Source organism: Pristiophorus japonicus, chromosome 25 (assembly GCF_044704955.1).
Source record: "Pristiophorus japonicus isolate sPriJap1 chromosome 25, sPriJap1.hap1, whole genome shotgun sequence".
Lineage (NCBI taxonomy): Eukaryota > Metazoa > Chordata > Chondrichthyes > Pristiophoridae > Pristiophorus > Pristiophorus japonicus.
In genome coordinates this window covers 15,482,184-15,505,156 of record NC_092001.1, presented here as the reverse complement: position 1 = coordinate 15,505,156, position 22,973 = coordinate 15,482,184, and the positions used below count along the sequence as shown (strand labels likewise).

The following is a 22,973-nucleotide window of genomic DNA, read 5'->3' as shown; positions in this document are numbered from 1 at the left end:
ACTAGATGTTGACTGTCGTGAATTCAGTCATGGTAATACTTTTGAATATCAAGGGGAGGTGGTTAGATCTTCGTAATTTGGAGATGGTCATTGCCTGGCACTTGATCACTACCAACAGCAAGTTATTTGTGGTACTGTGAGGCCACAATCAATGCTGCTAGGCAGTGCAACGTCATTATTAATTATGAGTGACGTACACAGCAGTTGTGAAATAGTCACGTCACAGGGATGAGATCGCCTCCAATTCTATATTTCTGTAAGGTAACAATGACTGATGCAAAAGTAGCATCACCACCATTTAAGTTAGAGTGTGGTCAGCGTCACATATGTTATATTAAGATGATCATCACTAAGATAAAGTAAGGATAAGGATAAGGATGTTAACAAATATGATGTGATTGGGATTACGGAGACGTGGCTCCAGGATGATCAGGGCTGGGAACTCAACATCCAGGGGTATTCAACATTCAGGAAGGATAGAATTAAAGGAAAAGGAGGTGGGGTAGCATTGCTGGTTAAGGAGGAGATTAAGGCAATAGTTAGGAAGGACATTAGTTTGGATGATGTGGAATCTATCTGGGTAGAGCTACAGAACACCAAAGGGCAAAAAACCTTAGTGGGAGTTGTGTACAGACCTCCAAACAGTAGTAGTGATGTTCGGGAGGGCATCAAACAGGAAATTAGGGGTGCATGCAATAATGGTGCAGCAGTTATAATGGGTGACTTTAATATGCACATAGATTGGGCTAACCAAACTGGAAGCAATACGGTGGAGGAAGATTTCCTGGAGTGCATAAGGGATGGTTTATTAGACCAATATGTCGAGGAACCAACTAGGGGGGAGGCCATCTTAGACTGGGTGTTATGTAATGAGAGAGGATTAATTAGCAATCTCGTTGTGCGAGGCCCCTTGGGGAAGAGTGACCATAATATGGTGGAATTCTGCATTAGGATGGAGAATGAAACAGTTAATTCAGAGACCATGGTCCAGAACTTAAAGAAGGCTAACTTTGAAGGTATGAGGCGTGAATTGGCTGGGATGGATTGGCGAATGATACTTAAGGGGTTGACTGTGGATGGGCAATGGCAGACATTTAGAGACCGCATGGATGAACTACAACAATTGTACATTCCTGTCTGGCATAAAAATAAAAAAGGGAAGGTGGCTCAACCGTGGCTATCAATGGAAATCAGGGATAGTATTAAAGCCAAGGAAGTGGCATACAAATTGGCCAGAAATAGCAGCGAACCTGGGGACTGGGAGAAATTTAGAACTCAGCAGATGAGGACAAAGGGTTTGATTAGGGCAGGGAAAATGGCGCATGAGTAGAAGCTTGCAGGGAACATTAAGACGGATTGCAAAACTTTCTATAGATATGTAAAGAGAAAAAGGTTAGTAAAGACAGTCAGAATCAGGGGAAGTCATAACGGGGAACAAAGAAATGGCGGACCAATTGAACAAGTACTTTGGTTCGGTATTCACTGAGGAGGAAACAAACAACCTTCCGGTTATAAAAGGGGTCGAGGGGTCTAGTAAGGAGGAGGAACTGAGGGAAATCCTTATTAGCTGGGAAATTGTGTTGGGGAAATTGATGGGATTGAAGGACAATAAATCCCCAGGGCCTGATGGACTGCATCTCAGAGTACCTAAGGAGGTGGCCTTGGAAATAGTGGAAGCATTGACAGTCATTTTCTAACATTCCATTGACTCTGGATCAGTTCCTATGGAGTGGAGGGTAGCCAATGTAACCCCACTTTTTAAAAAAGTAGGGAGAGAGAAAACAGGGAATTATAGACCGGTCAGCCTGACATCGGTAGTGGGTAAAATGATGGAATCAATTATTAAGGATGTCATAGCAGTGCATTTGGAAAGAGGTGACATGATAGGTCCAAGACAGCATGTATTTGTGAAAGGGAAATCATGCTTGACAAAACTTCTGGAATTTTTTGAGGATGTTTCCAGTAGAGTGGACAAGGGAGAACCAGTTGATGTGCTATATTTGGATTTTCAGAAGGCGTTCGACAAGGTCCCACAAAAGAGATTGATGTGCAAAGTTAGAGCACATGGGATTGGGGGTAGTGTGCTGACATGGATTGAGAACTGGTTGTCAGACAGGAAGCAAAGAGTAGGAGTAAATGGGTACTTTTCAGAATGGCAGGCAGTGATTAGTGGGCTACCGCAAGGTTCTCTGCTGGGGCCCCAGCTGTTTACACTGTACATTAATGATTCAGATGAGGGGATTAAATGTAGTATCTCCAAATTTGCGGATGACACTAAGTTGGATGGCAGTGTGAGCTGCGAGGAGGATGCTGTGAGGCTGCAGACCGACTTGGATAGGTTAGGTGAGTGGGCAAATGCATGGCAGATGAAGTATAATGTGGATAAATGTGAGGTTATCCAATTTGGTGGTAAAAACAGAGAGACAGACTATTATCTGAATGGTGACAGATTAGGAAATGGGGAGGTGCAAAGAGACCTGGGTGTCGTGGTACATCAGTCATTGAAGGTTGACATGCAGGTGCAGCAGGCGGTTAAGAAAGCAAATGGCATGTTGGCCTTCATAGCAAGGAGATTTGAGTACATGGGCAGGGAGGTGTTGCTACAGTTGTATAGGGCATTGGTGAGGCCACACCTAGAGTATTGTGTACAGTTTTGGTCTCCTAACCTGAGGAGGGACATTCTTGCTATTGAGGGAGTGCAGCGAAGGTTCACCAGACTGATTCCCAGGATGGCGGGACTGACCTATCAAGAAAGAATGGATCAACTGGGCTTGTATTCACTGGAGTTCAGAAGAATGAGAGGGGACCTCATAGAAACATTTAAAATTCTGACGTGGTTGGAAGGTTAGATGCAGGAAGAATGTTCCCAATGTTGGGGAAGTCCAGAACCAGAGGTCACAGTCTAAGGATAAGGGGAAAGCCATTTAGGTCCGACATGCGGAGGAACTTCTTCACCCAGAGAGTGGTGAACCTGTGTAATTCTCTACCACAGAAAGTTGTTGAGGTCAAATCACTAAATATATTCAAAAAGGAGTTAGATGAGATCCTTACTGCTAGGGGGATCAAGGGGTCTGGCGAGAAAGCAGGAATGGGGTACTGAAGTTGAATGTTCAGCCTTGAACTCATTGAATGGCGGTGCAGGCTAGAAGGGCCGAATGGCCTACTCTTGCACCTATTTTCTATGTTTCTATGTTTCTATCATCAGCACTGCTCCAGCAATGCGATAACATGTTGGCTGACATCGATATAATGGTAATGCAGGGAATAGAATATGGCCACGGTGATCTCCTAGACTAGTTTTGATCGCCTGCATGGGTCGGAAAGGAATTTTCCCAGATTTGTTGCCCCAAATTGGCCTGGGATTTTAGCTGTTTTTCCCCTCGCCCAGGAGATCACATGGCTCCAGTTGGAATGGAGTGCAGAGTGTTTCAGTGTGAGTGGTGTACTGGTTTGGCGGTATGCTCTTTACCTTTCCGCCACTGTTTATCGGTTTATGTGTAACCTTCAGTGCTGCTGACCGAGGGTCGTGTGGCTCTTTGTCGCCGGAGCAGACACGATGGGCTGTGAATTTGTATGTTTCTATGTTTCTATAATATGAACTGCAACAGCAGGGCAATGAGAAACACTGGCATATTAGTACCAAAACCTGAGAGGCATCATCAGTTAATATAGCGCCTTAACATAGAGACATTTGTAATGTGCTTCACAGAGCTCTGAGATAAACTTTGAATACAGCAGCGAATAACCGGAAACTCGAGTTCAGATACTGTTTTTTAAAAGCATATTAAAGCAGCAGAGGGAGGAAGCCAATTGAATGACCTGAGAGAGTAAGCACTGCAGCCACGGAGCAACGGTGGTGGAAGGACTGAATGTTGAACGTGGTGGATGGGGTGCAAATCAAGCAGGATGCTTTGTCCTGCAGGTACCGAGCTTCTTGAATATTGTTGCAGAAGCACTGATCCAGGCAAGTGGAGATTATCCAATCATGCTACACTCCTGACGTGTGCTTTGTAGAAGTTGCAAAGACTTTGGAGATTTCGAGAGGTAACACACTCACCACAGAAGTAACAGCCTGTGATACGCTTTCATTGCCACAGTATTTATGTGCCTGGTCCAGTTAAGTTTCTGATCATTGATGACCACTAGATGTTGACTGTCGTGAATTCAGTCATGGTAATACCTTTGAATATCAAGGGGAGGTGGTTAGATCTTCGTAATTTGGAGATGGTCATTGCCTGGCACTTGACTGGCAATAATGCTATTTGCCATTTATAAGCCCAAGGCTGAATGTCGTCAACGACCTGTTGCATGTGGGCATAAACTGTTTCATTTTCCGATGAGCTGCGAATGGAACTGAACACTGACAATAATCAGCGATCATCAATACTTCTGACGTTATGATGGAGGAACGGTGATTTATGAAGTGGCAGAAGGTGGTTCGGCCTCGGATAGTGCCCTGAGGAACTCCATCAGCAATACCCTGTGGCTCGAACGATTGATCTCGTATAAACCACAAAGATCTTCCTTTGTGCTAGGTATGACACCAGTCATGGGAGGATTTTACTGGGAATTGTTGATGCCACAATCGGTCCAAAGCTGACTTGGTTTCAAGGTAAATCACTGTCAGCTCACCTCTGGAATTCAAATGTTTTGTCCATATTTCGACCAAGACTGCAAAAAGGTCTAGACCCGATTGGTCCTTGCGGAATCCAAGGTGAGCATCTGTGAGAATGTTATTGATGATTAAGAGCTGTTTTATAGCACTGTCGATGGCACCTTCCATAACTTTGCTGCTGATTGAGAGTACATTGATGGGAATGCAATTGGCAAAATTGGATTTGTCCTGCTCTTTGAGGACAGGACAGACCTGGACTGTATTCCACATTGTCGGGTAGTGTTGTAACTGTACTGGAACAGTTTGTCCAGAGTTGCAGTGAGTTCTGCAGCTCAAGTCTTCCAGACAACTGCTGGGATAGTGCCGTTGTACATGACGTTCATGTCGCCCGTGCTCTCAACTGCTTCTTGATCTCACGGGGTGTGAATAGAATTGGCTGCAGTCTGTCTTCTGGGATGGTAGTAACTAAAGCGGAGGGCGGGATTACCTCCCACTCGGAACTTCTTGCTGAATATTTTTTCAAAAGCTACAACCTTGTCTTTTACGCTGGTGTGCTCAGCTCCACCATCATTGAGGGTGGGAATTTTACTCCTCCTGTCAGTTATTAATGGTCCACCACCACGGAAGACTGAATGTGGCAGGACTGCAGAGCCTTGATCTGATCCGCTGGTTGTGGGCTCGCTGTGATCCGTCTATATCATGCTGCTAGGATTGTCTTGATTGCATGTTGTTCTGTTGCAGCTGCCCCTGATAGGCTCCTCATTTTTTAGATACACCAAGTGATACTCCTGATATGTTCGTCAACACTCGTGAATGAAGCAGGTTTGGTCGCCTGACTTGATATTATTGGTAGAGTGAGGGATATTACGGGCCATGTCATTAACTATTGACATGAAACACATTTCCTCTGCTGCTCATGATCCACAACGCCACATGAACGATCAATTCTGAGTTGCTACATTTCTTTCTGAACCTACGACAAGTAATGCCGAAGTATTGCTAGATAACAATGGAGTAGGTCCTCAGTGTGAATCTGGGACTTCGTCTCCAGCATGATTGTGTGGTATTCATTGCTACCAATGCTGTCATGGGGAGATGCCTCTGCGATAGTTAGATTGGTGCGAACGAGGTGAACTCGCTTGATCCCTCGTGTTGATTCACCCACCACCTGCTGCAGCAACAGACTGGCAGCTATGTCCTATTGGATTCGGCAAGGTCGGTCAGTACTGGTGCTGCAGACACAGTTTTGATGATGGATAGGTAAGTCTCCCATCCAGAGTACATGATGTGTCCTTGCAACTCTCAATGCTACTTGCAAGTGGTATTCAACATGCAGGAGTGCGACTTCATCAGCTGAGTCAGGGTGGTCGCTATTAATTATCAGGAGGTCTCCGGGCCAATGCTCAACCTGATCCCTTGAAACTTCATGTGACAATGTTGAGGACTATCATGGCCACTCCCTCCCGAATGTAAGCCACTGTCCAGCCACCTCGCATGAGTCTGTCCAGCTGGTGGGACAGGACTCACCAGGGATGTTGATGGAGGACTCTGGGACATTGGCTGAAAGGTTTAAGTCTATGTGAATGACTATACTAATGTGTTGGTTGATTGGTCTGTAGGACAGTTCTCCCAATTATGGAGCAATTGGTCAGATGGTGGAAAGGAGATATTGCAGGGTCAACTGGGCTGATTGTGCCTTTGTCATTTCCAAAGGCGATGCTGAGATTGATGCTGGTTGTTCCATCCAGTTTGATTATTATTATTTATTGCAGAGATTTGTTACAACTGAGTGCCTTGTTGGGGCATTTAAGTGGACAGTTAAGAGACAACTACGTTACAGTAGTTCTCCAATCATATATAGGCTGGACCGGCTAAGGAAAGCAGATGCCCTTCCCAAAAGTGAATTAGGAGGACAGATGCGTTTTGACCACAATACTCTAGCTTCATTGTCAGCATTATTGATGGCAGCTTTTTATTCCCGCTTCATTTGCTTTACTGAATTTAAATTCCACAACTGTGTGATGGACTTCTGGTTATTAAGCCAGCGCTCTGGCTTACTGATCCTGTAACATAATCACTGTGCTACCGTCCCAGTCTGCATTGAGCACAAGCAGACTGAGCACAGCATCACGGTACAGGAAGCAATTCAACTGAGAGGAAAGAAAAGCAAAAATGCAGTGGTAAGAGACAGTATCGTCATGGTGGTAGATTCTGGCCCCTGCAGCCGTGAGCAGAATTCCCGAAGGCTGCAGTGCCTGCCCGGTGACAGGGTTCAGATTATATCCGCGCAGCTTGAGAAGAAATTGGAGTGGGATGGGGTGGAACCAATTTTCGAAATCAACGTAGGAAGCAACAACATCGTCAGAACTAGGAAGGAGGATCAGCTGAGAGAGTTTGAGAATCAAGGATCCAAATTAAACATCGAACCACAAAGGTGATAATAGCTGGATTGTTAACTGAGGCATGACACATTTGCAATTGGAAGCAGATCAAAGAAGGGCCTTAGATTGATGGAACACTGGCAGCAATACTGGTCAAAGACGGTGCTGCTTCATTGGGAAAGTCTCTACTTAAACCGTGCTGGGATCAGTGTCCTGACGAATGCAATATGTAGGGCTGCAGATAAGGCTTTAAAGAAAAAAAAGCCTCTGGCGTCAGGGATGGGGGAAATGTAGTAACCTGAAGCGAAATTTCGAGGCGATTTAGCAGTGTAGCGATTTGGGTAAACATATGAGTGACACAAAGCGACAGAGAGTTTAAAGGCAACAATGCTTTAGCGAATTAAGCTAAGAATGAGGTTAAAATGTTCAAATTGAAATATCTTTATCGAGTGCACAAACCTTTCGCAAAATGAATGAACTATTAGTGATATAAATGGAGATAAATGGGTTCGATGCAGTAGACATTTCGGCGAGATGGTTGGAAGGTGATCAAGGTTGGGAAATATTCCAGGGTACTTGACGTTTCGACAATTACAGCAGAATGGAAAAGGAGAGTGAGTGAAACAGAATAATAAAAGAGTACATGAGGGCATTCGTGAGGAAGGATATTACCGAGGAAGATCGGGAAGTACAATCAGTATGTATGGAGATAAGAAAAAACACGTTTCAGAAAATACTGGTGTGAGTACTTTATAGGTCTCCTAAAAGTAGCTGCACCGGTGGACAGAGTAGTAATCAGCAAACAGTGTTAGCTTGTCACAAAGGTAATGCAATAATTGCGAAGAATATTAATTTTCATATAGACAGCGCAAACAAAATTGACAAAGGTAATCTGGAGGAAGAGTTTAGGAATACGTTGCAGGGAGTTTCTAAAAACAGTACGTCATGGAACCAACCAGGGATCAGGGATTTTCGAACTTGTATTGTGGAAGAAGACATCGTTCATTGGTAATCATATAGGAAAGTTTCCATTGTGGAATAGAGATCATTATATGATAAATGTCACATTGGGTTTCATAATAAAATACTTAGGTACGAAACTAGAGTGATAAACTTAAATAGAGCCAATTACACACGTTTGAGGGGTTAGATGACTTAGGAAATGTAGAACTTTGATTAAGAAGTATGGTGGTAGATAACCATTGATAAACATTTAAAGAAATATTCCGAATTTGTAAACGAATTAACATTTTATTAAGAAATAAAAACTTCATCTTTGGCGAAATAAATAAGGTATCGATAGTATCACACTAAATGAGTGGCATATAATCTTGGAACAATTTTTGTAAACATGAGTATTCGGAGGGCTTTAGAAACCATCATATGATGATAAAAAGTGGATTAAATGAGGAAAATAAAATTAAAAGTCAACTAGCAAGAAATATAAAGAGACAGTGTAAGAAATAATGTGATTGTATCAAAGATAGAGGGTAGAAAATGTAAGCATTGTTGGCTGAGCGAGTAGAATTTATAATGGGAAATAAGGAAATGGCAGAGACATTAAACACATATTCTTTCTATCTGCCTTCACAGTAAAGGACAAAAAACGCACAGAAAATATTGAGGAACCAAGGTGCTAATACGAATGATGAATTTAAAGTAATTTTGATGTAAACAAACGGTACTTTCGAAACTAACAAATCCCTAGATATGATGGCTTAAATCCAAGGCTTCGAAAAGTTTTGGCTGCGGAATTAGTGGCAGCATTCGCTGTGATCTACCAAATTTCTCTAGGTTCTTGAATAGCCACACCGAATTGTAAGTCAATGAAATAAGGAGTAAAGAGGGGTATCAAAGCCAGTTAACCTGATGGCAGTTGTTGGGAAAATGTCTGATTCCATTATAAAGTAAGTGCTAAAAAGCTATTAAGAAAATGAGAGTATTTGCAGGCAGATTCGGCATGGTTTTACGAAAGGGATCTCAATTTAAACAAATTGGTTAGAGTTTTGTGAGGATGTAGGGAGCAGGGTAGATAAAGAGGAATCGTTGTATGTAATATATTTAGAATTCCATAATGCATTCGATGAGGTGCAATACCAAAGTATGTTGCACAAGATTGGAGCTCATGAGCATGAATGATCGATTCATTAATGGACAGAATGCAGAGAGCAGGGGAAAACGGGTCATTTTCCAGTTGGCAGGCTAAATTTCTGGGGTGCCGCAAGCGCCACTGCATATGCGTCTGCTATTACCAATTATTTCTAATGACGTAGATGATGGGACTGAGAGCAATATATCCAAATTTGCTGATGATAAAAAGATGGATGGAAAATTAAACTGAGATGTAAACACAAAGCCATATCGATGGATTAAATGATTGGGCAATACGTTGGTAGATGGAGTATTATGTGGGGAAATGTGACGTTATTCACTATGATACGAAGATAAGAAAAACAGAATATTTTTTAAATGATTACAAACTATTCAATGTTGGTTTTCAAAGAGATTAATGTGTCCATGCACAGGAAACAGAGCGAGCTGTCGTGTAGGTATAGCAAGAAATTAGGAAAGAATATTGCATGTTGGTTTTTATTGCAAGAGAGTTGCAGCACAAGTAAAGGAAGTCTTTCTACAATTGTACAGAACTTTGCTGAGGCCACGCCTGGAATATTGCGCACAGATTTGGTCTCTTTTTCTGCAGAAGGATATACTTCCCTCAGTGGCACTGCCAAAGGTTTGACTGCATTTATTCCCGTGATCAGATGGTTTTATGAGGTGACATTGGCCAGATTGGGCCTATACACTCCGAAGATTAGAAGAATGAGAGCTGAGATCATTGAAACGCATACGATTCTGAGGGGGATGATGCGGTAGATGCTGAAAGATTGTTTCACGTGGCTGAAGAGCCTCTAACTCAGGGGCATAGTTTCAGAATAAGTGGTCGGCCATTTTGCATTGAGAAGAGGAGGAATTCCTTCACTGAGAAGAATGTGAATATATGGGATTGTTTACCCCAGATAGCTGTGGATGCTGAGTCCTTTCAATATATTCAAGGCTGTGACAGACAGATCTTTTTTTCTTAAGGGGAATCAAGGGAAATGGAGATGGCGTGGGAAAGTGGAGATAACGTCGAAAATCAGCCATAGCGGTAACGGTAGAATAGTGGTAACTTCACTGGACGATTAGAGATCAGGAGCAATGATCCAGAGAAGGCTTTCAAATTCCACGGCGGCAGATGGCAAATTTAAATGCAGATATTTAAATAAATCTTGAATTTAATAAAAACTTATCTCAGTAATGTTGGCGATGAAACTGCTGGATTGTTGTAAGAACTCATCTTTTCACTAATGTTATTTAGGTGAGGAAATCTTCCGTCCTTACCCGGTCGAGAGGAATCCAGATTTACATCAATGTGGTTGACTCTTCGCTGCCCTCTGAAATGGCCTAGCAAACCAATCAATTGCATCGAACCGCTAGAAAAAACAATAATATAAATAAAACTGGTTGGACCTCCCGGCATCGACCTCGACCCTTGCAGCCCAGTCGACCCTGCAAAGGCCTCAGCACCAACATTTGTTAAATTGTGCTAAAATTGGGAGAGCCGTCCTACAGACGAGTCAAGCAACAGCCTGACATATTTATAGTCGCAAAATCATACCTTTCAGTTAATGTCCCAGACTCGTCCTTTATCATCCCAGGGCTTGTCCTATCCATCGGCAGGACAGATCCAACAGAGGTGCAGCAGTGGTATACAGTAAGAAGAGCGTGGCTTTTGGAGTCTTCAACATCGACTCTGGTTGACATGAATTCTTTTGAATTTAGTTCCATCATAGGTAAGGACACCTCCTGTTATTACTATCTGCCGCCCTCCCTCAGCTGAGGGAAAACACTCCTCCATGTTCAACACCACTTGGAAGAAGCCCTGAGAGTAGCAAGGGCACAGAATGTACTCTGCATAGATTATTTCAATGATCATCAAGTGCGATTCTTTAGCACGGCTACATAGCTGCGAACTGAGCCTGTAAGAGGTGCTGAGTGAACCATCACGAAGACTAAACAAACTTGATATCGTCCTCACCAATCTACCTGCCACAGATGCTTCTGTCGATTACAGCATTGGCAGCTGTGGCAATCGCACAGTCATTGATCAGATAAAGTACTGTTTTAACACTGAGAACACCATCCATCGTGTTGTGTGGCACTCGCAGCGTGCTAAATTGGATCGATTCAGACCAGATATAGCAGCTCAAAACAGGGAATCCAAGAGGCGCTGAGGACCATCAGCATCAGCAAATTGATCGCCATTGTCATTAAGCCAGGAGTCCAACTCTGTTTGAATCAAATACTGACAAGAGCATGCCAGGAGCAGCACCAGACTTACCTAAACATGAGGTGGCAACTTGCGAAGCTGCAACCTAGGATCAAATGCTTACTAAAAAGCGGAAGCAGCATGCTATAGGTAAGGCTATGCGATCCCATAACGAACAGATCAGACAAGTGATCTGTAGTCCTGCCACATCCAGTCATGAATGATGGTGGACAATAAAAGAATGGGAGATGGAGGCTAGATGATTATCACATCGTCAATGATGGCGGATCCCAGTACATGAATGTGAGAGACAAGAATGGAGCGCTTTCAAAGATGTTCAACCAGTAGTGACGAGTGGATGCTCCAGAACTGCATCCTCCGCAGGTCAATACCATTACATCATCCAGTGTTCAGCAAAATCTATTCACTCTGCAAGATTTCATGAAACGGCTGAGTGCACTGGATAGAGCAAAGGCTTTGGGCACCGACAACATCCAGGCAGTGTACTGAAGACTTGGTCTCCAGAACTAGATTCGCCACTGTTCCAGTGCAGCTGCAATACTGGCATCTATCCGACAATGTGAAAACTTGCCCAGGTATGCCCTGTCCACATATGGCAGGAAAATCCATTCGTGATAATTATCACCCCATCAGTGTCCTCTCAATCATCAGCAACGTGAGGAAATGTATCGTGAACAGTGCTATCACGTAACACCTAGTCACGAATAATTTGCTCACCAATGGCCATTTTGGGTTACACCAGGACCAGTCGGCTCGGTGCAAACATGGAGATAAGAGCATAATTACAGAGGTGAGGTGCCAGTGAGTGCAATTGACATCAAGGCAGCATTTTACCAGAGTGGCAACAACGCGCCTGGGTCAAAATGAATTCAATGGGAATCAGGGTAACATTCACCACTGGCTGGATTCATAACTAGTAAAAAGGAAAATGGCTGTGGTGCTTCGAAGTCCATCATCACAGCCCCAGGAAATCTTTGCAGGAGTTCCTCAGGGCAGTACCCAAGGCCGAAACATTTTCAGCTGCTTCATCATTAACTTCCCTCCATCATAATGTCAGATTTGAAAATGTTCGCTGCTGACTTCACAATACTCTGTGCCAACTCCTCTGATAATGGAGCAGTCCATGCCCGCATGTAGCAAGACCTGGACAACATTCAGCCTCGGGCTGATAAATGGCAAACAACATTCTCTCCACACAACTGTCAGGCAATGACTATCTCCAACAAGCGAACGTCTTACAACCGCCGTTTGATATAAACAGCGTTACGATCGTCGAATCGCCCAGCATCAACATCCCGGGGTCACCATTGACCAGAAACACAACTGGACTGGCTGCATAGATACTGTGGCAACAGGAGCATCTCAGAGGATGGGTATTCTGCGGCGAGTGTCTCAACTCATGACTCTCCAAAACCTTTCCACCATCTATAACTCAACGGATAAGGGATTAAGGGATTATGGGGAAGGGGCAGGGATGCGGATGTAATATCATGATCGAATCAGCTATGATCATATTAAATGGCGCAGCAGGCTCGAGGGGCCGTATGGCCTACACCTGCTCATACTTCTTATGTTCTTATATCTCATAAGGCACAAGTCAGGAGTATCATTGAATAATCTGGACATGCCTGGATGAGTGCAGCTGCAAGAACTATCATGAAGCTCGACACTATCCATCTCAAAGCAGTCCACTTGATTAGCACCCCATCCACCACCCGAAATAATCAATCCCTCCATCAGCAACGTGCCATGGCTGCAGTGTATACTACCTATAAGATGCACTGCAGCAACTCGAAACGCATCTTCTACAGCTCCTTCCAAATCTACCACCCAGAAGGACAAAGTAAGCAGGCGCAAGGGAACACCGCCCACTCCACGTTTGCTTTCTAGTCACCCACCATCCTGACTTGGAAGCATATTGTCATTCTTTCATTGTCGCTGGGTCAAAATCCTGGAGCTACCTCCCTAAATCAGTGTGGGAGTCCCTTCACCACATGGTCTGCAAAAGTTTAAGAAGGCGGCTCCCCACTATCTTCTCAAGGTCAATTAGCAAATGGCAATCGATGCTGACCTGGCCAGCAACGACCAGATGTCATCAATGAATATTAAAAAAATATTTCTGATTAAATGGCACAACAGGCTCGAAGAGCTGCTCTTAAATCAGTATGTTCTGCAGAGTGGCATTGTCACCAGTACTGCAATAGTTGGTTCACGGACTGTTTGAAAGGATTCAGGCCATTCGGACTGTGTAAGGATCAAGTCATGTAATGCATGGATAGCTGTCTTCACTATTCCTGTGGGAATTCGGTCAAAAACATTGTTGCAAGACAGCATTTTCTGCTTGTAAATAATGCTTCTGATACTTTCCAATAACAACTTCAACCATTTTATTTTATGGTGATGTATTAGATTTTAAGAAACTACTCACCTGAGCCGATTTGTTATGTGACTGTCACTAATGCTAATTAAGATCTCACCAGAATTTTCTCACTGGAGGATTGATGTGTGTATAAATGTAAGGTTCCTAACTTTGTCTCAGTCGTGCGGTAACAAGTTTTTCAGTCTTAAAGAAATCATATTTTTGCACAGAAAATGGGACAACCATCTTTTCGACTGTTTAAAGAAATTTACTACCCGATATACGTAGCCGTCGGTGTGCCCGGTGAGCCATTGCCTCTTTGTTTATCTGTGTTAACTGTCTCTCTGTTCTTAAATAATGTTGCTAAAGGTAACGTTTTTTATAGCTGTCGGCATTACACAGTCGGTAGCGACTGGAACCAACTCTTGTACCTCGTGTCAACTCTCTTCTTGCTTCCCATAATACAATAGTCTGACTGAAGTTGCAATGTTCTTTCAAGGTCAATCACAAAAATCTTAGCGGATTTCTGGGTGGCTTGAAACACGGTGAAGAGTGAGCACTGCAACACCTCATTAAAATGTATGGGTCCGTTTCCCTGGTAAATTATCCAATACTAATCAGGTTCTTGCAGTGGTCCGTGTTGATAATCACAATGAATGGAGTAAAACGCTCCATCCGAGATATTGTAACTTTATTCATACCATCTCTGTCTTTCTTACAGCGAACTTCGTGACAATTGTGATTCTCGCTCGAGCAAGCTGTAGCCTTTCCGAGTGCATCTATGTCAACATGGTGGCCATGGCAACAGCAGATCTTCTGGTCATGAACATCAATGTAATAGTGTATCATATTTTCAGTTATCACTTTCTACTTTCCTTCTTGTCCCAAACTCCTGTGTGCAAGTTCATTCTATACATCGCTACTGTAAACATCGATCTATCTGTTTGGTTCACCGTCTCCTTCACATTTGATCGATTTATAGTTATCCGCTGCCAAAGGTTTAAAACAAATTATTGCACTAAAAGAACAGCGGTCGCCGTTATAATAACGTTCTCGGTCTTCATATTATTGAAGAACATTCCCATTTTGTTTGTGTATGAAGCTCAGCAAATAATCAATAATATGCAGTGGGGCTGCCGGCCAAGTGTGGCTTTCTTTTCATCACATCCAGGTGCAGCGTACTTCTGGTTTCACACAGTCTGGGTAGTTTGGCTTCCTTTTACTTTAATAGCCTTGTGTAACTCCTTGACAATCCGATGCATTTTAGTGGCCAATAGATCACGCAGGAGACTCCGGGGTCACAGCAGTGAGATGCAATGTGATCCAGAGACAAAGAAACGAGTCAAATCCATAATTTTACTATTCACTATATCGGGCAGTTTTATACTGTTGTGGCTGACAGCTGTCATTCGCTTTGTAACTACTGGACTGACAAACGTCAGTTATTATCGTGGTGACCGCACAAGCCCAGCGTATATCGCGACTGAAACCGGGACTATGCTGAAGCTTTTGAGTTCCTGTCTCAACCCGTTTATTTATGCAGCGACCCAGAGGAAATTCAGAGAAGTGTTGAAGAAGATGCTGACTTCTCCATGGATACTGATTCTAAGATTTGTTAATAATGAAATAAATACGAGCTAGAGCACGCCAGTGAATAATAAAATTCACTTTGAACTGAAGTTACAGCATAGACTGGGGTTTATCTCTTTACAGCTATATCAAGATGGTTGATGTAAAATCTCTCAGGTAGGTGACAATATGTCTGCCACTTGTGGCATTTAACCCAACCTTGACCAAGGGCTTCCTCAGTTTATTGGTTCCTGATTCCTGACAAATAAGTACCTTCTGCCTTAAGTTTGAAAATGGTCAGTGATAAACGAACTTTAATAATAGTTGATCAAACGATTTAATATCTGACAGAGCGACGACTGTAATTTGATTCTACGTTGTGACTGGCAGGAATATCAGCCAGATTTAGGATAAGATTCGATGGTTTAAGACTGCTGGTGACCTTACTTTTTCTCGGAATTTGGCTGAAAATGTAGCTCGGACTGATTGCAGCTGCACCGACCCCTTCGTCCTGTCTCCTGGGGAAAAGGAGCTTTCTCCTTTAGTGTTGCACATTTCCACCATTTTCTAATGTGAAGTGATGTTACGTCGTTTTACCTGAATGTTCCTGACGTTTCCTTTACTGATAAGTCATCGAATTATGGCCAGCAGTATTAAATGTAAATTGTAATTCTAGCATGGGGAATATGCCTGCTCTTAATCTGAATCTGTGAACTGGATCAACAGGTAAAATTGTGTAACAATTGCAATAAGCAAACAATAGGGAAGTTAATTCAACGGTCGACAAAATGTTACAATTATTGAGATGCAATAATCCACTTTCTGTTTTGGTGCACAGGATTACATAGGTTACAAGACACAGAGTAACATGCGGCCCAACCAGTAGATGCCAGCGTTTATGCTACACTCGAGCCTCCTCCTGTGTTTCCACATCTAAATCAATCAGCATAAACCTGTATTCCCTTCTCACTTATATGCTTATTTAACCGCCCCACAAACACAAATATACTACTTTTTCAACTACTCCCTGCATAGCGAGTTCCAGATACTCACCACTGTTTGTGTAAATAATTTCTTCTGAATTCCCTATTTGCTTTATTGTTGACCATCTCGTGTTAATGGCTTTCAGTTATGCTCTTCTCCACAAGTAGAAATACACTTTCTGCATCTACTGTATCAAAACTGTTCATAATTTTAATAATCTCTTTTCGGACACTTCTCAGCCGTCCCTTTTCACCAGAAAAGAGATCCCGTCTGTTCCTCGTTTCTTGGTATGCATACACTCACAGATCTGGTATCATCCATGAAAATCTGTTTTGCATCCTCTCCAAAGCTTCGATATTCTTTTTTATCATATGGGAACCAGAATATTTCTGCAAGTAGTCCAAGCACTGTCGAACCATGTATCGATACAAGTTTAGCATAAATTCACTTCTTTTCAAATCTATCGCTCTAGCAATAAACATTGGTGATTCCTTTGCTTTTTAGGGCCTTGATCACCTTTGTTGATACTTTTAATGACTGGTTTATTTGCATTCCGAGATTTACTTTCTCATCTACCCCACCCAGACTCTCATCCAACAAGTAGAAAATTAGAAACACAGAAACATAGAAACATAGGTGCAGGAGTAGGCCATTCAGCCCTTCGAGCCTACACCACCATTCAATAAGATCATGGCTGATCATTCACTCAGTACCCCTTTCCTGCTTCCTCTCCGTACCCCTTGATCCCCTTAACGGTAAGAGCCATATCGAACTCCTGCTTGGATATATCCAGTGGACTGGCATCAACAACTCTCTGCGGCAGGCAATTCCACAGGGTAACAACTCTCTGAGTGAAGCCGTTTTTCCTCAGCTCAGCCCTAAATGGCCTACCCCTTATCCTAAGACTATGTCCACTGGTTGTGGACTTCCCCAACATCGGAAACATTTTTCCTGCATCTAATCTGTCCAGTCCTGTCAGAATCTTATATTTTTTCAACAGATCCAAACTCATCCTTCCAAACTCCAGTTAATATAGTCCCAGTTGATCCAGTCTCTCCTAATTTGACCGCCCAGCCATCCCTGGAATCAGTCTGGTGAACTTTTGCTGCACTCCCTCAATAGCAAGAACGTCCTTCCTCAGAATAGGAGACCAAAACTATACACAATATTCCAGGTGAGGCCTCACTAAGGCCCTGTACAACTGCAGTAAGACCTCTCTGCTTTTTTATTCAAATCCCCTAGCTATGAAGGCCAACATACCATTTGCCGCCTGCTGTACCTGCGTGCCCACTTTCAGTGAATGAAGAACCATGACACCCAGGTCTCGTTGCATCTCCCCTATTCCTAGTCTGCCGCCATTCAGATAATATTCTGGCTTCGTGCTTTTACTTCGAAGTAATAAGTGACTGCCACATTCTTCCAAACAAATATAATTCCTTTCATTTAGCTGCGTTGAAATTCATTTGTCAATTATAAGCCTATTCTTCAAGTTTATTAATGTCCTCTTGTAAATTGGTCCTGTTCTCCTCAGTATTGTGTACGACTGCCATCCCCAACCAAATCTGGTGTCATCCACAAATCGACAAATTGTGTTTTTGATTGCAAGTTCTATATCCTTAATATCGATTGTGAACAACAGTGCTCCCAGCAATTGTCCTTAGGGAACACCACTACCAATCTTCTGACACTTTGAATAGCTATCATTTTACGCCAACTCTCTGTTTTCTCTCTTTCAGCCAGTTAGCTGTATTTTGTAATACTTGGCCGCTGACTCGAAATTAAGTGACCTTATTCATTAGCCTGTTACTTGGTAACTGCTGTAGGCATTAGGCACTTGCTGAATATATCAAAACACTTTGGTATTAAGCACCTGCTGAATGTATCTAAACCCTTATAAGTTTAAAGTGGCCACATATAAAATGGCTGCCCAAGCATGATGGGAACTTCGTTAGTCAAGTAATGAACTGGGGCTGACCGAGCAATGACCGAGCAATGACCCTGTGAGGACCACTACCAGGAATGCCTTGGATACAAGATAATTATAACAAATCATTATAGTACACTGGTATAATCAGTGACTTCACATAGCCGAGCCCCGAAGAACAGAGATAAGGGGAGAAGCTGCCTCACATAACGAGGTCATTAATCAACCCGAGCTGACAAAAACCGAACATACAGCCCCTGAGGTATCAGGGGATTTCTATTTGGTTAAAGAAACCTATATCTAATCTATAATCATTATGATTGTTTTTTGTCCAGCCGAAGTGGGCTGAGTAACTGTAAAGAACTATTGTAAAACATATAAATATCGATGAGTGTCTTTGTTCATCGGAAATAAGTGCCTGGATCCAGTCCTGAGGCTTCCTCCCCGCATGCAAAAATAAAGGCCGCATTAGCATTGGAACCGATTCTGAGTGTTGAGTGATTCTTCTGCGAAAACATTCACACTAACAATAGGCAGTCCATCGAAATCGAGAAAGACTTGTTTAAATTCTAAAAGTGAGGTCTCAGATGGCTGTATAGTCCTATGCAACAATTACAGTCTCTTTCACAGGTGGGACAGGAAGTGGTTGAAGGAAACAATGAGTGGGGAGCCTGCATTGCCGCACGCTCCTTCCAATGTCTGTGCCTGATTTGTGCATGCGCTGGACAAAATGTTTCGAGGTGCTCAGCTCGCACCCCGATGCTCTTCCTCCATTTCGGGCGGCCTTGTGCTAGGGGCTTTTGTGCGTCTAACCTCACAGTGGATTTGCAGGATCTTGTGCAGTGTTAGCCATAATTTTCCAACGTTTTTAGATGTTTATATCTTCTCCACGTCTCTGAGCTATATAGCAGAGCGGCTATCACTACTAGCTTGGTGTAAGGTTTGAGGTCATGGTCTTCAAACACTCGCTTCCTGAGGCACCCGAAGGCTGCACTGACACACTAGAGGCGGCGTTGGACCTCGTCATCGATATCTGCCCTGACGAATAGCAGGCTCCCGAGGTATGGAAAATGTTTCATGTTGTCGAAGGCCGGGCCGTTGATTTTGATGATCGGGGGCAGCGCTGTGTTTTGTGATCAGGTGGGAATATAAGAGTCAAATAGCAAGAAACATTAAAAAAACGATTGTTAGAATTACTGTAATAATGGCAGAATCAACAAAGTTTAACTGGTGGCGCAGACAGCATAAATTATGACATGGAATAAATAAATTGCAGAGATTTTAAACAATATTCTTTGAATCTTACTTCACTGTACAGCACAGAAAAGGGATAGAAAAATAATGGATCACTGAGGGACTAATAAGAGTGATGAACTTTAAATTCTTTTGATCAGCAGAGGAAAACGCATTTGAGAAACTATTGGGATTAATGCCGACAAATCACCTGGACATGATGGCCGACATCCTAACATAAATTAAGAGCAGGTTGTAATCAACCGAAATTACCTGGATTCGAGAATGGCCCCAATGGATTGGAAAGCAACAAATGTACCCCACTATCCAATCAGGGATTGAGAGCGGAAACAGCAATTGCTGGCCAGTTCGCCTGATGGCAGTTATTGCGAAATGCTTCAATCCATTATAAAGGAAGTGCTAAAAAGCTACTAAGTAAATGAAAATATTATTAGGCAGAATCTGCATTGCTTTATGGAAGGGATATCATGTTTAACAAATGGAATAGTTTTATGAGGAAGCATTTGGCAGACTAGATAAAGTGGAATCAGTGAACATAATATATGTTCAATTCAAAATGCATACGTTGATGTTCCACAAAAAATGATGTTGTGCAACACTAGTGCTCATGACTTCATGGGTAATGTATTGGCAGAGATCGTGGATTGGTTAACGAAGAGAAAACATATTTGGGACAAACGGGTCTTTTTCAGTTTGGCAAGCTGTAACTAGTGGAATGCGACAAGGGCTACTGTTATACCTCAGATATTAACAATGATTAATAATGATTAGATGATGTGACCTAATGTAGTGTATCCAAATTGGCTGATGCTAAAATTGAGATGGGATCAAGGGGTTAAGCAAGTGGGCAATACGCTGGCAGGTGGAGTACGATGTGGGGAACTGTGACGTTATTCCCTTTGTTAGGAAGAATAGAAAAACTGATTATTTTGTAAATGATTTGAAATTATTAAATGTTGGTGTTCAAAGAGAAACATGTGTCCTATGCATGTAACAGAGCGAGCTGGCATGCTTGTAGAATAAGCAATTAGGAAAGAAAATGACATTTTGCAAGAACGTTGATGAAGAAACATAGAAACATAGAAAATAGGAGCAGGAGTAGGCCATTCTGCCCTTCGAGCCTGCACCGCCATTCAATGAGTTCATGTCAGAACATGCAACTTCAGTACCCCATTCCTGCTTTCTCGCCATACCCCTTGATCCCCCCAGTAGTAAAGACTACATCAAACTCGTCTTTGAATATATTTCGTTAATTGGCCTCAACAAATTTCTGTGGTAGAGAATTCCACAGATTCATCACTCTCTGGGTGAAGAATTTCTGCTCATCTCGGTCCTAAATGGCTTACCCCTTATCCTTAGACTGTGACCCCTGGTTCTGGACATTCCCCAACATTGGGAACATTGTTCCTGCATCTAACCTGTCGAAACCCGTCAGAATTTTAAAAGTTTCTATGAGATCCTCTCTCATTCTTCTCATTCCAGTGAATACAAGCCCAGTTGATCCAGTCTTTCTTGATATGTCAGTCCTGCCATCCCGGGAATCAGTCTGGTGAACCTTCGCTGCACTCCCTCAATAGCAAGAATGTCCTTCCTCATGTTAGGAGACCAAAACTGTACACAATACTCCAGGTGTGGCCTCACCAAGGCCTTGTACAACTGTATGAACACCTCCCTGCACCAGTATTCAAAACCCGTCGCTATGAAGGCCAACATGCCATTTGCTTTCTTAACCGCCTGCTGTACCTGCATGCCAACCTTCAATGACTGATGTACTATGACACCCAGGTCTCGTTGCACCACCCCTTTTCCTAATCTGTCCCCATTCAGATAATAGTCTGTCTCTGCTTTTAACTCCAAAGTGGATAACATCACATTTATCCACATTATACTTCATCTGCCATGCATTTTCCCACTCACCAAACCTATCCAATTCACCCTGCAGCCTTATAGCATTCAACTCACAGCTCACACTGCCACCAACTTATTGTCATCCGAAAATTTGGAGATACTTCATTTAATCCCTTCGTGCAAATCATTAATGTACAATATAAGCAGCTGGGGCCCCAGCACAGAAGCTTGCGGCACCCCATAAGTCACTGCCAGCCATTCTGAAACGTAGCCATTTACTCCGACACTTTGCTTCCTGTCTGTCAACCAGTTCTCAATCCATGTCAGCACACTTCTCCCAATCCCATGTGCTTTAACTTTGCACATTAATCTCTCGTGTGGGACCTTGTCGAAAGCCTTCTGAAACTCCAAATATACGACATTAACTCTTTCTCCCTTGTCCACTCTACTGGAAACATCCTCAAAGATCCAGAAGATTTGTCAACCATGATTTCCATTTCAAAAATCCATACTGACTTGGACATATTTTGTCCCCTCTTTCCAAATGGGCTGCTATGAAATCATTAATAATTGATTCAATCATTTTACGCACTACTGATGTCAGGCTGACCGGTCTAAAATTCCCTGTTTTCTCTCTGCTTCCTTTTTTAAAATGTGTGGTTACATTGGCTAGCCTCCACTCGATAGGAACCGATCCAGAGTCTTTGCAATGTTGGAAAATGACTGTCAATGCATCCGCTATTTCCAAGGCGACCTCCTTAAGTACTCTGGGATGCAGTCCATCAGGCCCTGGGGATTTATCTGCCTTCAATCCCATCAATTTCACCAACACAATTTCCCGAAGAATAAGGATTTCCCTCAGTTCATCCTTCTTCCAAGACCCTCCGACCCCTTTTATATCCGGAAGGTTGTTTTAGTCCTCATTTGTGAATACCGAACCAAAGTACTTGTTCAATTGGTCTGCCATTTCTTTGGTCCCCGTTATGACTTCCCCAGATTCTGACTGCAGGGGACCTCCGTATTTCTTTACGAACCTTTTTCTCTTTATATATCTATAGAAACTTTTACAGTCCGTCTTAATGTTCCCTGCAAGCTTCGTCTCGTACTCTGTTTTCCCTGTCCTAATCAAACCCTTTGTCCTCGTCTGCTGAGTTCTAAATTTCTCACAGTCCACAGATTCACTGCTATTTCTGGCCAATGTGTATGCCACTTCCTTGGCTTTAATACTAACCCGGATTTCACTTGATAGACACGGTTGAGCCACGTTCCCTTTTTTATTTTTACGCCAGACAGGGATGTACAATTGTTGTACTTCATCCATGCGGTCTCTAAATGTCTGCCATTGCCCATCCACAGTCAACCCCTTAATTATTATTCGCCAATATATCCTAGCCAATTCACGCCTCATACCTTCAAAGTTGCCGTTCTATAAGTTCTCGACCAATGATTCTGAATTAACTGCTTCATTCTCCAACCTAATGTAAAATTCCACCATATTATGGCCACTCTTCCCCAAGGGGCCTCGCACAACGAGATTGCTAATTAATCCCCTCTCATTACACAACACCCAATCTAGATGGCCTCCTCCCTAATAGGTTCCTCGAAATATTGGTCTGGAAAACCATCCCTTATGCACTCCAGGAATTCCTCCTCCACCGTATTGCTTCCAGTTTGGTAAGCCCAATCTTTATGCATGTTAAAGTCACCCA

General features: G+C 42.9%; 1 protein-coding gene across 1 annotated transcript; it reads left to right on the top strand.

Annotated features, from left to right (window-relative positions):
* The first annotated feature begins 13,075 nt into the window (after window positions 1-13,075).
* Window positions 13,076-15,326, top strand: LOC139238093 (probable G-protein coupled receptor 139). Its single transcript, XM_070867448.1, has 2 exons — window positions 13,076-13,169; window positions 14,407-15,326. The coding sequence occupies exons 1-2, from the start codon at window positions 13,076-13,078 to the stop codon at window positions 15,324-15,326; spliced, it is 1,014 nt and encodes a 337-aa protein (XP_070723549.1).
* The last annotated feature ends 7,647 nt before the right edge of the window (window positions 15,327-22,973 follow it).

Excerpts from the sequence above, each read along its gene's own strand:
- LOC139238093 (XM_070867448.1), top strand. The coding sequence starts at position 13,076 with ATGGCTGCAGTGTATACTACCTATAAGATGCACTGCAGCAACTCGAAA. Across the intron at positions 13,170-14,406 it reads CTACCACCCAGAAGGACAAA|CGAACTTCGTGACAATTGTG; the intron begins GTAAGCAGGCGC and ends TCTTTCTTACAG.